The following is a 15,003-nucleotide window of genomic DNA, read 5'->3' on the forward strand; positions in this document are numbered from 1 at the left end:
CGCCCTAGGCTATAACTGTCACATGATGAATATCATCCAACAAGTCATCGATCCAATGCCTACGAACTTTTCCATATTGTTTCTACTAAGTTACTACTGCTATCATCACTGTTACACTTGCTACAAAATTACTACTATCACTGTTATTGTTACGGTTGCTACTGTTACCACTATCAAAACTATCAAACTACTTTGCTACTGATCACTTTGCTATAGATAATTAATCTCCAGGTGTGGTTCAATTGACAACTCAACGGCTATTACCTTCAAATATTCTTTGGCTCCCCTTGTGTCGAATCTATAAATTTGGGTTGAATACTCTACCCTCGAAAACGGTTGCGATCCCCTATACTTGTGGGTTATCAAGATGGTGATACAAGTGCAATATGGATAGTAGATATGGGTTTTTGTAATCTGAAAATATAAAAGCAGCAAGGTAGGAAGTAACAAAAGTGAGCGAAAACGGTATTGCAATGCTTGGAAACAAGGCCTAGGGTTCATACTTTCACTAGTGCAAGTTCCCTCAACAATGATAACATAATTAGATCATATAACAATCCCTCAACGTGCAACAAAGAGTCGGTCCAAAGTTCCTATCGTGGAGAACATAAGATGAAATTGCTTGTAGGGTACAAAACCACCTCAAAGTTATTATTTCCGATCAATACATTGAGCTATTCCTATAAGTGTCAAAAACATCCCTAGAGTTCGTAGTAAAATAACACCATATGATACATATCAATCAACCCTAATGTCACCTAGATACTTCAATGTCACCGCAAGTATCTATGGGTCAATTATACGATGTGCATCAAACAACTTCAGATTCATAATATTCAATCCAACACAAAGAACCTCAAAGAGTGCCTCAAGATTCCTACCGGAGAAACAAGGACGAAAACGTGCATCAACCCCTATGCATAGATTACCCCAATGTCACCTCGGGAATCCGCGAGTTGAGTGCCAAAACATACATCAAGTGAATCAATAGAACACTCCATTGTCACCACGGGTATCCCACGCAAGACATACATCAAGTGTTCTCAAATCCATAATAGTATTCAATCTAATAATAGTGAAACCTCAAAGGTAAAACTCAATTCATCACAAGAAAGTAGAGGGGAAGAAACACCATATGATTCAACTATAATAGCAAAGCTCGCGATACATCAAGATCGTGCCAAATCAAGAACACGAGAGAGAGAGAGAGAGAGAGAGATCAAACACATAGCTACCAGTACATACCCTCGGCCCGAGGGTGAACTACTCCCTCCTCATCATAGAGACCGCCCGGATGATGAAGATGGCCACCAGTGATGGTTTCTCCCTCCGACAGGGTGCCGGAACGGGCTCCCGATTGGTTTTTCGTGGCTCTAGAGGCTTGCGGCGGTGGAACTCCCGGTCTAGGTTTCTTTCTGGGGGTTTCTGGATTTATAGGAATTTTTTGCATCGGTTTCAAGTCAGGGAGTCCACGAGGCAGCGGCAAGGTAGGGGTGCCCTTGTGGATGCCTCGTGGCTCCTCTGGTCCATCTCTGATACTTCATGGGCTTCTTCTAGTCCAAAAAAATCGTCGTAAAGTTTCAGCTCGTTTGGACTCCGTTTGGTATTCCTTTTCTGTAAAACTCAAAAACAAGGAAAAACAGAAACTGGCACCGGGATCTAGGTTAATAGGTTAGTCCCAAAAATAATATAAAATAGCATATAAAACATCCAAGATGGATAATATAATAGCATGGAACAATAAAAAATTATAGATACGTTGGAGACGTATCATGCCCTACCCCCTGTGCACGCCCTGGTGCCTTGTGGGCCACTACTCCATCTTCGCGTCCCCCCCCCCGAAACTTCCAGGGTCTCTTATGTCCAAAAAAAATCTCCAAAAGGTTTTGCGGCATTTGGACTTCGTTCGGTACTGATATTCTGAAACATGCAAAAAACAACAACTGACACTACGCACTAAGTTAATAGGTTAGTCCCCAAAATGATATGTGATTGCTTGAAAGTGTATATAAACATCCAAGAATTATATTATAATATCATGGAACAATAAAAAAATTATATATACGTTGGAGACGTATCACTTGTTGATCCGGTCAAAAGCTGGATTTGACACTTTGAAAAAAGCTTGCTAGAGACCATCGCTTCAATGGAATCTTCCTCGCGTGGGTTCGATAACCCGGGGTCACCTCTGGAAAAATAAGTGTTGAATAATCTTTTATAGTCCAATACCGGATCAATAAAAGGAGGTATCATTCATGTTGGTTTGATGAAGTTCCTGAGATAATGAAGAACATTGTATATAGTGAACAATCCTTGTTTGTATAAATGAAGTTGCCATTTGTCTCAAAAAACATGATAAAATATTGAAATTTGTACACACTAAGAATGTATGATTTCTTTGTTACATGTTAATATGTCAGAACTTTTGGAGTTACGGAAGTACATTAATATATTCTTCCTTTACAGATTATTCTGTTTAGATAGATTGTTGTTATAGTTGCATTGTTTGCTCATGTTTTCTTATTTAATGTTTATATTAGTGGATAGAGATGTTAAATATGTGTAGGAATTTAGTATGCAATGTTTAATTATAGTTTTTATGATTTTCTACATAAGAGAATGTTATGGTTTTGAATTTATTTTGTACTAATCTATCTCTGGAGTTAAGCTTTGTGTGAATGATGTTTTCATGATTTGGGTGAGATAACGATATGAGGACAATAAGGAGCAGAGAGATCCAAAGATTGGGGATGCCCAAGGGACCCCAAGGCAATATCTAAGGAAGACTCAAGAAGCTAAGCTTGGGGATGCCTCGGATGGCATCCCCTCTTTTGTCTTCAAAACTATCGGCATGTCCCACTCGAAGCTATATTTTAATTGTTTACATGATATGTTCTATTCTTGGAGCATCTTTTTGTTTTGTTTTCTGTTTGATATAATCTTTAGATCTGAAAATTTTGATTTGGAGAGACTTTATACATAGCTACCAATTTACTTAACTACTATTTGTTCTTCACTTATATCCCTATATCTTTTGGAGTAGTTTATTTTTACTCGTGTGCTTCACTTATATCCTAAGAGTATAGTTTTGAATGAATTGAATAATGTAAATTGGAAATTATATATGTTTCATGTGCTTATCTCATGGGGATTAGTGGATTCACATTGGGTTTAGAAAGTAAAATCTATTGAGATTAACAAACACAATATTGGTCATTTGAACAATTTATGAAAAATTAGTACAAAGAAGAGATATTTCACATGAAAATATACTATCTTGGACATCTTTTGTGATTGTGAACCCTCATTAAATATTTTCACACTTGATCAAATGGTTGATGTTGGACAAGGAAGGCAATGTAATGAGTTATGTTTGTGTATATTTGCATATAAGTTATATTGTCATGGATCAACATGTGGTGTTTGTTTATAATATTTGCTAGCCAAATATTTCCGCACTAAGTAGAAATGCTACTTGTGCATCCAAAGACCAAAAACCAAGTTTCTTCCATGAGACTCCACTATAACTACCTATGGATTGAGCAAGATCCTTCAAGTAAGTTCTCATCAGTACATGCAATAAAAATGTCATTAAATATGTATGATCTTTTATTGGAAGTGAAATAAGCTTTGTATGGTGGTGGAGTAATAAAAGAGAGAGACTGCTCAATAAAGGTCATTTTCATAAGGGGAAATATTAAAGTGATGTTCCTTTTCATTAAGAGTTTAGACATCCAAATTCAAAAAGCGCATGACAACCTCTGCTTCTCTCTGCGAAGGGCATATCTTTTACTTTTCTATTAAGTTTCATTCTGGTTCAATTAATTATTATTCCAACCTCAGATGTTCTCCACTTGGCAAAATGATGTGGTGAGGAAATATCCAGGCACACACACACACACACACACATATATATATATATATGATCACGAGTTATTATTGTTGACAATTATCTCTATGGTAAATAAGTTGGGATGTCAAACACTAAACCACCATCTTCCTTTGTGTCTGATGGGATCAGTTTATTCTAAAATTATGATATTGAGTGCCAGCAATCATTAGAAGACTAGATGATACCTCATCCGTCCCATAATATAAGAATGTTTATCAAGCTTTGTTAGTTTGGAAAACATTCTAATATTATGGGATGAAGGGGTAGTTGAGTATGTGAAGTTTTCTAAAAAAACTCTTACATAGACTCTTGTGAAAAATATAATGAATTGTAATTGTATGATGACTGGGAACATAGTTTGTTGGGTTTCAAGAGAGTTTATTGCCTACACCTTAACATGTGAATAGATTGTTACTTGATTGTGAGAAGTTTTATGAGAAAAAGTTGTTTTTTATGATATATAATGATGCTAGAAAAAGTGATTAGAATTTTGATTAATCAAACTTATGCACTATGCTAACATTCACACTTCATAAATTATTTCTTTTATCATTTACATACTCGGGGATGAGAAAGATTAAGCTTGGGGATGCTGATACATCTTCAACCTATCTATAATTTATAAAGTATTCATGTTATATTTACAACATTTATATGCGGTGCACTTTTATATTATTTTAATGGACTAACTTATTAATCTAATGACCAGTGTCAGTTCCTATTTTTGCATGTTTTTGGTTTCGCAGCAAATCCGTGTCTAGGAAGGTCCAAATACGATGCCAATTTTTAATGATTTTTTCTGGACCAGGAAGGACCCTAGAAGCTTCCGAAGTCGACGAGAAGATGCATGAGGAGCTAACAAGTCCAGATGGCGCAGCTTGGAGGGTGGCCACGCCACCTGAGCTTGTGGGGGCACCCGGGACCCTTTTGACGTAATTCCAACGCTACAATTTCCTATAAATACTGAAACCCTCCGTCGTACCCTCAGAATGTTTTTTCCGCCGCTACAAGTTCCTGTTTCGTGGCGATCTCATTTGGAGGCCTTTTCCGGCATTACGCCGAAGGGGGAAGCCATTGGAGGAGGCCTTTTATCAACCTTGTTGTTCTCATGGTGAAGTGTAAGTAGTTCATCCTCGGGGTTGAGGGTATGTACTAGTAGCTATATGTTCAATCTCTCTCTCTCTCTCGTGTTCTTGATGGATTGGACCTTGATGTATCATGAGCTTTATTATTGGATCTTATGATGTTCATCTCTCTCCATCCTTTTTGTGGTGAATTGAGTCTTGCTCTTTGAAGCTTCTTTATGTTGGATTGAATATTTTGGATTTGAGATCACTTGATGCATGTCTAGTAATGAACTTGCGAATACCCGTGGTGACATTGGTGTACTCTTAGCATAAAGGTTGAATGACATGTTTCATATGGTTTTGTCGTAGTACGATCTCTAGGGCTATCCTTGACACTTTGGGGGTGGTTCAATAGATTGATTGTAAACACAACTTTGAGGTGGTTTGCAACCTACGCGATTTCATCATGCTTTCTCCGATAGAATAGAAACTTTGGAGTGATTCTTTGCCGCACTTTGAGGGATTACAATGATGTTCAAATATTTTAATGACGTTGAGAGTTGGCACTAGTGAAAGTATGAACCCTAGGCCTTGTTTCCAAGCATTGCAATACCGTTTTTACTTGCTACTTTACTGTTTTATTTATTCAAATTATAAATATAAATTTCTATCACCCATATCACACATATATCATCATGTCTTCGCCAAACTAGTGCACATCGTATGATTGACAACTGTTTTGGGTATGTTGGGGATACATGAGATTTCTTGTATTTAATTACAGAATTGTTTGAGAGAGAACCATCTTCATCCTACACCTTCCACGAATTGATAAATTTTAGGTCATCCACTTGAGAGAAATTTGTTGATGTCATATAAAACTCTGCGCTTGGAGGTCCAACCAAGTCTACAAGAGTAAAGTTGCGTAGTAGACATAAAAGGGCCAGTCGATAGCCTCTTTGACAATTCGCGGAGTGCCGGTCACTAACATTGAAGGGGCCATCACGACAAGCGGCGGTCGGCAGAGGGAGAGTCGCGATCCGTGGAGTGCTGGTCACTGACATTGAAGGGGCCATTACGACAAGCGAAGGACAGGGGCTGGCGCTAGTGGAAGATCCATCGCAGCGGACACGACGATCGAAGACAAAACCGATGAGTATGCACTTACGAACTCACAAAGAGGGTGTTATGAACTTATTCATTAAAAAGAGTAATTGACAGGAAAAAAAACTACCACTTTAGAGGTATCGGTTCCAAAAATCTACCACTTTTAAATTATTGACTAAAATCTACCATAATAGTGCCAAATACTACCACTTTTAGTTAATAACCGGTTTAGACGATTTATAAACATGTTTATGGCAGGCGGGACCCACCTCCCATGGCTGATGTGACAGGAAAGTCAACTCTGTTTATTTTGACCATTACATTTGCCATTATTGTAGGTGGGACCCACCTGTCAATTTTATTAAAATCCAAGCCCAGCCCGGTCCAGGAATTTTGGTCCGAGCTCGGGCCGGGTGGTCGGGCTGGGCTGCCATGCCCGGGTTTACGTTGGTGACACTTTGCAATCAAACAAGCAAGAAGAGAAACATTTCTTAGCTGGAAAGTCGCAAAACAAAACTACATTAGCAAGGCACCATTTGCAAGGTTGCTGGAACACCTGCTACGCTTCAGGGCTGTGCAATTTAAAAAGCAAAAAGAACAAGAAAAACACGACTGCGAATCCAGTGACATTGGATTGCGTCATCACTGGACAAGCATCATCCTTTCTCGTTATAAACACTATCTCACGGAATTCATTCAGAATAAATTGGCGGAATGTTGCCCGCAGAGATTGCTACCGCGTGCACTTTGCTTTTGCCATTTTCTTCTTCTTCTTCTTCACGGCCTTGGGCCTCTTTGTCTGCCGTTTTTCTCTCTTCTCTTCTTTCACTTTCTTCTTCATCTCCTTCCGAGCAGCCTTCCTCTCCTCAGGTCCCATCTTGGGAGTACTTTGCAACGACCACTTATTTTGCACATTCACTGCGTTATGTGGCAACTCTTCTTGCTGCTTTTCATCACTACGCGTGTTTCTTTCAGCCCGCACAAATCCTAGCAATGGCTGGTTATAAAGCTTATCCGCTGGTGGCTCATAACCCAAGAAGGATGGGCCTTGCAACATTGACATGTTGGCTACATCAGCCTCACACTGCTTCATATAATCCAACGTCTACACAAGGAAATCAAGTGAATTATTGTTAAACCCATCCGGCTAGTCCAAACATGTATAGGAAAAATGAAATTAAACACAGACTTCCTGAATCCTATGCATTAAACCCACTGATTAAACCCAACAAGAGGAACATCATCCATCTAAGACTTTGATTCATGAGTACCACAACATAGTAAGTGCAAGTTTGCCTGCCAGCAACATCTCCTAACTAGGAGGCTAATCATTTATGGCAAATATGAGCAGATGACGGTTCAACTAATCTTACCTGCACCATGACTGTTGGAGATATTTCATCATCATTTGCGAGTATATCTCCATTCTCCAACATCTTTTGCTGAACCTGTGATTAATACAATACAGCTAACCCATCAGATTCTTCTTTATCGATGATGCAGCATGCACCATCACCAATTTATCTTCATTCAACATACCTGTTCTAGGTAATCGTCCACATCGTCATCCACAATGTTTCGATCAATCACAAAATTAATTAGATCTGTTACTGTCATGACACCAACACCTCGTTTCTTAAAGAAGTCCTGCACAAAATGTTGCATATATCAGACGTATCAATTTATTAATTTATTAATATACACATGTGTGGTGCTCTATCCAGCTTTTCACTTACAGAAACATGCAAACAATCTTCCTTTAAGAAGTCCAACGCCAAAGGGTGATCGAGGTCAACTGATTGCGAAACATCAATGATATGTAAGTGGCCCTGCACAACAGAAGAGGGATATAAGAACCGGTTTTCTGGAACAATGGTAAGATTACTGGAAAAAGCTCAAAACAGGTTTCAAGTACCTCAAAATAAAGAATGTTATATTCACTCAAATCGCCATGGACCAGCTTGCACTTTTGGTAAAGTGTCCTCATTATCGTAACAATCTGAAAACATGGTGCAGTAAGTACGTGAGAAAACTCAAAATGATATACAAATACTGCAATCAAGAATGAGAGATATCATATGTCTTGATTCTCTTAACCCAAATCTAGTGTATGAAAAAATCCATAATGATAACATTCTCAAAAAAAAATCCATAATGATAACATTAATATAATACACATCAGCAACAGAATAAATGAAAGCTAGAGCCTGGGACTACAATGTGAATAAAATATCATAACATATATTTTACACGAGGACTTGTGGAAATGTAAATGACCACTATAACAGGTGGAAGTACAAAGCCTCCTAAAAAAAGTTATATTTAGAAAATATTGACCATTCTTCAGTCCAGGAAAACTAGACTGCTGTCACGTATTTGCATTGTAGGACTTCACTAAATTTTTAAAGTGCAGACAAAAATACGACCCCAAAAGGTTTTGTTGTTGTTGACTAAAACATGACCCGACAATTGAGGAGTGGGGAAGATAAGTGCAACGAAAATAACATTAAGAAGTTTGTTATAGCTAAAAAGGTTCTTGTATCATCACGGCATCACCATCCCTTGCAACAAACCATACTCCAAATGTGAATTATGATATATATGCTAAGTTGTATAAAACGGATATTAAGTTCCAACTTTGAACCATCCAGTTGGACTATCAATACAACAGGTAATGGTTCGGAACACTGTTTTGACTTGTCATGTACGGATGTACCTCAAAGTAAGCTTCACGCAGCTTGTCATCCGACAAAGCAGCATCCTTAAGACGAGGAGCCGCCCAACCTCCTTTCCCTGAAAGATAACCAAAGAATTTGTATCAGAACATATATCAACTATACTTTTATCCTGCAAGCATGATAAGCATGTTTCCAACTAAAAATAAATAACTACAAATATACCATTGTTACACAAGAAAGTTGTGGAATTACCTATGAATTTCATCACCAATACATGAAGCTTCTGGAGCAATGGTTCTGGGCATCGAATTTTAGCTGCTCTCACTCTGTAACGAGGGTTACAGAGAAATAGATGGATTCAAATACTAGAAAATTATAGGAGAACAAGAGCCCCGCCACTTTGCAGGCCGGCCCCGCCACTGCGACGCGTGATGCTGCGCCCTCGTCCACCCCGTGGCCCTATCTGAGCTGCATGCCAGCCCCTCCTCGACTACGCGGGACGCGGATCATATGGTCCCACTCATTGCGCCTTCGCCCCATCCTGCCGCCGCCATCGGGGACGCTGACTTGGGCTGCCCCTCCCCGGCGGCCCAGGAACCCAGATGCATATTGCAAAGGCCCACGCCTCCTGATGCTCATGCCAGCAGGCCCGCTCCCCCAAGCCCGTCAACGCTACAATCCATCCCTGTGTCCCATGCGCCTCAGATGCGCAGCGCAGGGCGTTTTGCCACGCCGGTTTCCCGGAGATCATGGTGACCTCGTGGCATTCGGTGGATGACGCCGATCCGTTCCGGCGTTTCAAACGGCGCATGCAGGCCACAGCGCGTAAACTCACCAGCTGGAACGCGCGTTCCGTTGGTAACGTGCGAGACCAGCTTGCGATCTCTCGCGAGCTGCTGCTCCGCTTCGACGCCGCACAAGAACAGCGTGCCCTATCACCGCATGAAGTCTGGCTGCGTCGTCAGATCAAGCTCTCCTACCTTGGCCTTGCTTCCCTTGAGCGGACGATCGCCTGGCAGCGCGCACGCATTGCATCTCTCAAAGACGGCGACGCGAACACTACGTTGTACCATCGCCAGTGCACGTACCGCAAGCAGAAGAACTGGATCCATGGCATCTCTGTCGATGGCACCGTGCTCACTGATCCCAGCGACATGGCCGCGGCCTCATTCGAGCACTTCGACAGCCGGATTGGGACGGACGTGCCACGTGACTGCACCATTGACCTGTCGCAGTTCATTGAGCCCTCAAACCTGAAGGACCTCGATGCGCCATTCAGTGAAGATGAGATTTGGCAAGCCATCAAAAGCTTGCCGTCTCGCAAGGCGCCCGGCCCGGACGGCTTCACCGCGGAGTTCCTCCGCTCCTGCTGGCCGGTCATCAAGCACGACCTCCGATGTGTCTTTGACCAGGTTCACGCGCTGCGTGGCCGCGGGTTTAGCTGCCTTAACCAGGCGCTAATTACGCTCCTCCCCAAGCGCGCCGATGCCAATGGCCTGGGGGATTATAGGCCCATAAGCCTAATTCACATTGTTGCCAAGGTCCTGGCCAAGCTGCTTTCGCTCCGCCTAGCCCCCAAGCTCAACAATCTTGTCAGCAATGTCCAGAACGCGTTCATCCCCGGCCGAAGTCTTCACGACAACTTCATCCTTGTGCGTCAATCCGCGCGGCTTTTGCATCAACTTGGTGCCCCTCGCGTGCTTCTGAAGCTTGACTTGGCGCGGGCTTTCGACTCCGTCTCGTGGCCTTTCCTGTTTGAGGTGCTGCGATGCCATGGCTTCGGCAACCGCTTCCTTGATTGGATCGCCCTTCTCCTATCGTCGGCCAGCACCAAGGTTCTCCTCAACGGCAACCCCGGACCAGCGATTTGGCACCGCTGTGGACTGCGCCAAGGTGATCCAGTTTCCCCGCAGCTCTTCGTCCTGGCTGTCAATATGTTGGGCAGGCTCTTCCATCGCGCGATCGAGCTCCGGGTCATGCAGCAGCTCCACCCGCCCCGCGCCATTCCTACCATATCCCTTTACGCCGACGACGTAATTCTCCTATGCCACCCCTCGCCGGATGATATTGCGGCAGTGAAGGAGATCTTGCAGCTCTTTGGGCGCGCCTCTGGCCTGCACGTGAACTTCCAGAAGAGCGCTGCGGCCCTCATCCGCTGCGACACCATGGACGCTGCTCATGTTGTCGCGCACCTGGGATGCCCCATCGTCGAATTACCGCTCACTTACTTGGGCATCCCGCTCACGCTGCGTCGCCCCACTGCTGCCCAGCTCCAACCCGTCGTCGACAAAGTCGCTGGGAAGTTACCCTTCTGGAAAGCTTGGCTCATGAACAAAGCCGGCCGCCTTGCCTTCGTCAAGGCGGTCTTGAGCGCGATCCCCATACATCAGCTACTTGTGCTTGCGCCGCCAAAGAAGACCATCAAACTCTTGGAGAAGATTGAAAGAGGATTCCTCTGGGCTGGCCGCGCCGAGGCCAATGGTGGCAATTGCCACATCAACTGGCGGCGCGTCTGCCGGCCTATCCAGTTCGGCGGCCTCGGCGTTCACGACCTCAAGCGCACCGGCCTCGCCCTTCGCATGCGGTGGCAATGGCTCAGCCGAGTTGACAATAGCAGGGCCTGGAGCGGCCTTGACTTGCAATTCGCGCCCGAGGAGCGCGCGCTCTTCTTCGCCTCCACTACCATGACTATTGGCGATGGCCAATACGCCCTGTTTTGGGAGGACAGATGGATCAACGGGCGTGCGGTCCGCGAGATCACGCCCCTCCTTTATGCTCTCATCCCCAAACGACGTCGCAAGTCCAGAACTGTTGCGGACGGCCTTCATGCGAACCAATGGGCCACGGACATCCATGGCATGATTGGCATCCCGGAGATTGGAGAATACCTACGCCTTTGGCACATGCTCGCCGAAACTGCCCTCAGTGACGCACCAGACCGCATTCGCTGGAAGTGGACCGCGAACGGCGAGTATTCCGCCAAGTCTGCATACCTCTCCACTTTTCACGGCTCCACCAGATGCCAGGCTTGGAAGCTTACATGGAAGTGCTGGGCACAGCCTAGGGTACGCTTCTTCCACTGGCTTGCCAACCTCGACCGGTGCTGGACGGCCGACCGCCTAGCGCGACGCAACCTGCCGCACCCACAGCGCTGCCCACTTTGCGATCAGGCCCCGGAGATGATTCACCATCTACTCCTGGAGTGCCCTTTCAGCCGCGTAGTGTGGCACGAGATCTTCTCATGGCTACGCCTCTCCTGCCAGCTGCCCACTGATGATGCCACTCTCCACGACTGGTGGCGCTCTGCAAAACATGACACCCCTAAACCTATGCACAAGGGATTGGCCTCCGCTGCCTTGCTCGTCCCTTGGATGATCTGGAAGCATCGCAATGGATGCGTGTTTGAAGGCACACCACCGTCGGTTACCTCCCTAACTGCTAGGATTAAGGATGAGGCCGCACTACGGCCCAGAGCTGGAGCCTTCAGGCTCCGGGCTATCTTGCCACAGACATGGGATGTTCACTAGTGTGCCTGTACTCACCTTGTAAATCTGCCTCCTAGGAGGATTGTACCAAACCCCTTCTTTTCAATACAATGAAACGCAAAAGTCTTTTTGCATTTTCTCGGAAAAAAAGAGATTAAGAAGTGATAGACTATTTTTTACCAAAAAAAAGACAGCCCGGTGCACGTAGCTCCCGCTTGCGCGGGGTCCGGGGAGGGTCTGACCACTTTGAGTCTTTTGTACGCAGCCTTTTCATGCATTTCTGCAAGAGGCTGTTTTCATGACTCAAACCCGTGACCTCGTGGTCACAAGGCAACAACTTCACCAGTCGCCAGGGCTCCCCTAACTAACTAAAATTAAACACAACAATAATAGCTTCCTAACTTCTAGAGTATAAACAATACGAAATTATGAATAAGGCATGAAAAATATATCCCACCGTTTAAGATTTCTCATTTCCTTTTCAGCCCAGGTCTTAACCATTTTCCGGGGATTATGCTTGCAGTAACCATATCTAAAACGATAATCTCCTTGAATATATCTGTCTCTATCCCTGCAATAAACAAATGTCATTCACGCATTTTCAGATCAATTTTTTTAACAAGTACGGAAAGGATAAAGAGCATATCAAATGACACACTACTGCAATATGTTTCAACAAGAATCTATAGGGGAGCAACAAACAAGTGTAAAGAATCAAATCTTACTTAAATACAAGGACAGAGGTTTTATAGACTTTGATTGCTAGCTCCTGGCCATCTATCTTTGTTGCATGATAGACATTTGCCTGCACAGAAAGAGGATTAATGTTGAATATGGAAGTAGATAATGCCCAATCAGGAAAACAGATAACTGAAACCAGCAGATAGAGCAGCATTCTCTTTATTCTATTTACCAAACAAGGAGCTGGTATTTCATTTATTAATAAGAGAAAAGTATATTTTTCGTCCCTCAACTCTTGGCAGAGTCTAGATTTGGTCCCTCAACTCCGAAACCGGACAACTTGCACCTTCAACTACTAAAACCGGACAAGGTTCGTCCCTGGACACGGTTTTGACCGGTTTTGGTGTTGACTTCCCCGGTTTTGACCGTGTTTTGACTCAAATTCGTGTACTTTCTTCGAATCCATTTATTTTTTCAGGTCCACATACCATTTTCAAGTTCACGTGCTTTTATTAAATCCGCGCAAGTTGTCCGGTTTTGAAGTTGAGGGACCAAATTTAGACTCCGTCGAAAGTTGAGGGATGAAAAGTATACTTTTCTCTATTAATAATGTTCTAACGCTTTTAAGTCTGCAGCAAAGAGAAATACATAGATCGAAGGAAATAGTTCAGTAGCACATGCACTGCATGTTAGTGTTTACCTCCTTTCCTGTAGAAATGCAGCCATTTATATTATTGAAAGCACCACCATTCAACATCTTGAACAGAACCATGCGTGTTCTTGGGTCAATGGCCTGCATATAAACGAATTACTTCATTGATAAAGATATTAGATAAATGTAAAGTAACTGATACTTCACTAAGCATCAGGAAGAGCATGGTTAATGCTTGTATAAGAGAAGAAACTTCTACCCCTCAGCCGTATGTACAAAAAAAAGATAATTAACGTGGTAGTCAGGCCTAATGAAAAACTGCAATCAGCAAAATAATTCAGGAAATTTCACTTAAGTAGCCAACATTACTCTAACAAAAAGAGTTGGTGACTCATGGTGCCATTTAGATCATACATATAGCTGGGAATTAAACGAGTTCTAAAAACGTGAAATAAGAAGATACTTTCTGACCAATGCAAGCAGACTCTTGAAACGAATGCCAGCTCGATTGGAAGGGAATGGAACGGTACATCAGGATTATGCAGGATTGCAAGTGCATGCAGACATGCTCAGCTCCAAAAGGCATAGGACAGAATAAATATCACTTAGCAGAGAGCATTTAAAGACATGTTCCACCGTAGCACGATCGGCCTTCTCATGGTTCCTTGTTTTGCCAATTGCTGTGTCCCTTATGCTGTCCCTGATTGCAGTCGTTACCGAATTTGACATCCCCACGTTCATTCTACCTTCCCACTCCTAAATAATACGTACAAAATCCATCACATAAGATATTGAACACAACGTACCATAACACGAGACTGTAGACATCATATACAAGCAAATAATTCACCACGTTAGGCTCTATATAAGGCGAAGAGTTGAAGCTGCATACCTCCAAGGGCGTGGCCCGCATGTGGGAGGCGAGCCTCTGTGTGCGGTTGGAGAGCGGCTGAAAAGGGCGGGAGAGCACGCCACCGTGGGCGTTCGGCCTCCGCGCCACGGCCACGCCTCCGACGGTCGAGAAGGCGGCGGATGGCCGGGCTGAGCCATCAGGGCCCTCAACGGCGTCGAGCCAGTCCAGGCCATCGCCAACTTCGGAGTCGGAGACATCTTCCGAGACGTCGGACTCGGACCACTCGTCCGCAGGGTCGAGCTCGACGTGCACCATCTTCGACGACAGAATGCTCGACCTTCACCGAAGTCTGTGCCTTGCTGCTATTCGCGAGCCACCGCCCACGCGCAGAGTCGCCGCCTTGCCGCTGCTCGCCCGCAGTGGCGTAGCCAGCCCAATTTGCCAGGGTGGTTCGGTAATAAAAATATATACACAAATTATATTTATTTTAAAAGAATTTTTTTACTACACTATACACAAAAGCTATGGGGGATTTCCAGGGTGGTCCATGGACCACCCTGGCCATCCCCTAGCTACGCCACTGCTCGC

General features: G+C 43.8%; 1 protein-coding gene across 1 annotated transcript; it reads right to left on the reverse strand.

Annotated features, from left to right (window-relative positions):
• Positions 1-6,698: 6,698 nt before the first annotated feature.
• LOC125541404 (serine/threonine-protein kinase RIO1-like) lies at positions 6,699-14,827 on the reverse strand. The gene is made up of 12 exons (XM_048704827.1): positions 14,455-14,827; positions 14,190-14,318; positions 13,611-13,703; positions 12,955-13,034; positions 12,687-12,800; positions 8,997-9,070; positions 8,783-8,859; positions 7,982-8,065; positions 7,803-7,895; positions 7,606-7,713; positions 7,431-7,514; positions 6,699-7,171 (listed from the first exon to the last, which is right to left on the reverse strand). Exons 1-12 carry the CDS (start codon positions 14,728-14,730, stop codon positions 6,800-6,802), a joined length of 1,584 nt encoding a protein of 527 aa, XP_048560784.1. The 5' UTR covers positions 14,731-14,827; the 3' UTR covers positions 6,699-6,799.
• Positions 14,828-15,003: the final 176 nt, after the last annotated feature.

This window comes from Triticum urartu, chromosome 2 (assembly GCF_003073215.2).
Source record: "Triticum urartu cultivar G1812 chromosome 2, Tu2.1, whole genome shotgun sequence".
NCBI lineage: Eukaryota > Viridiplantae > Streptophyta > Magnoliopsida > Poales > Poaceae > Triticum > Triticum urartu.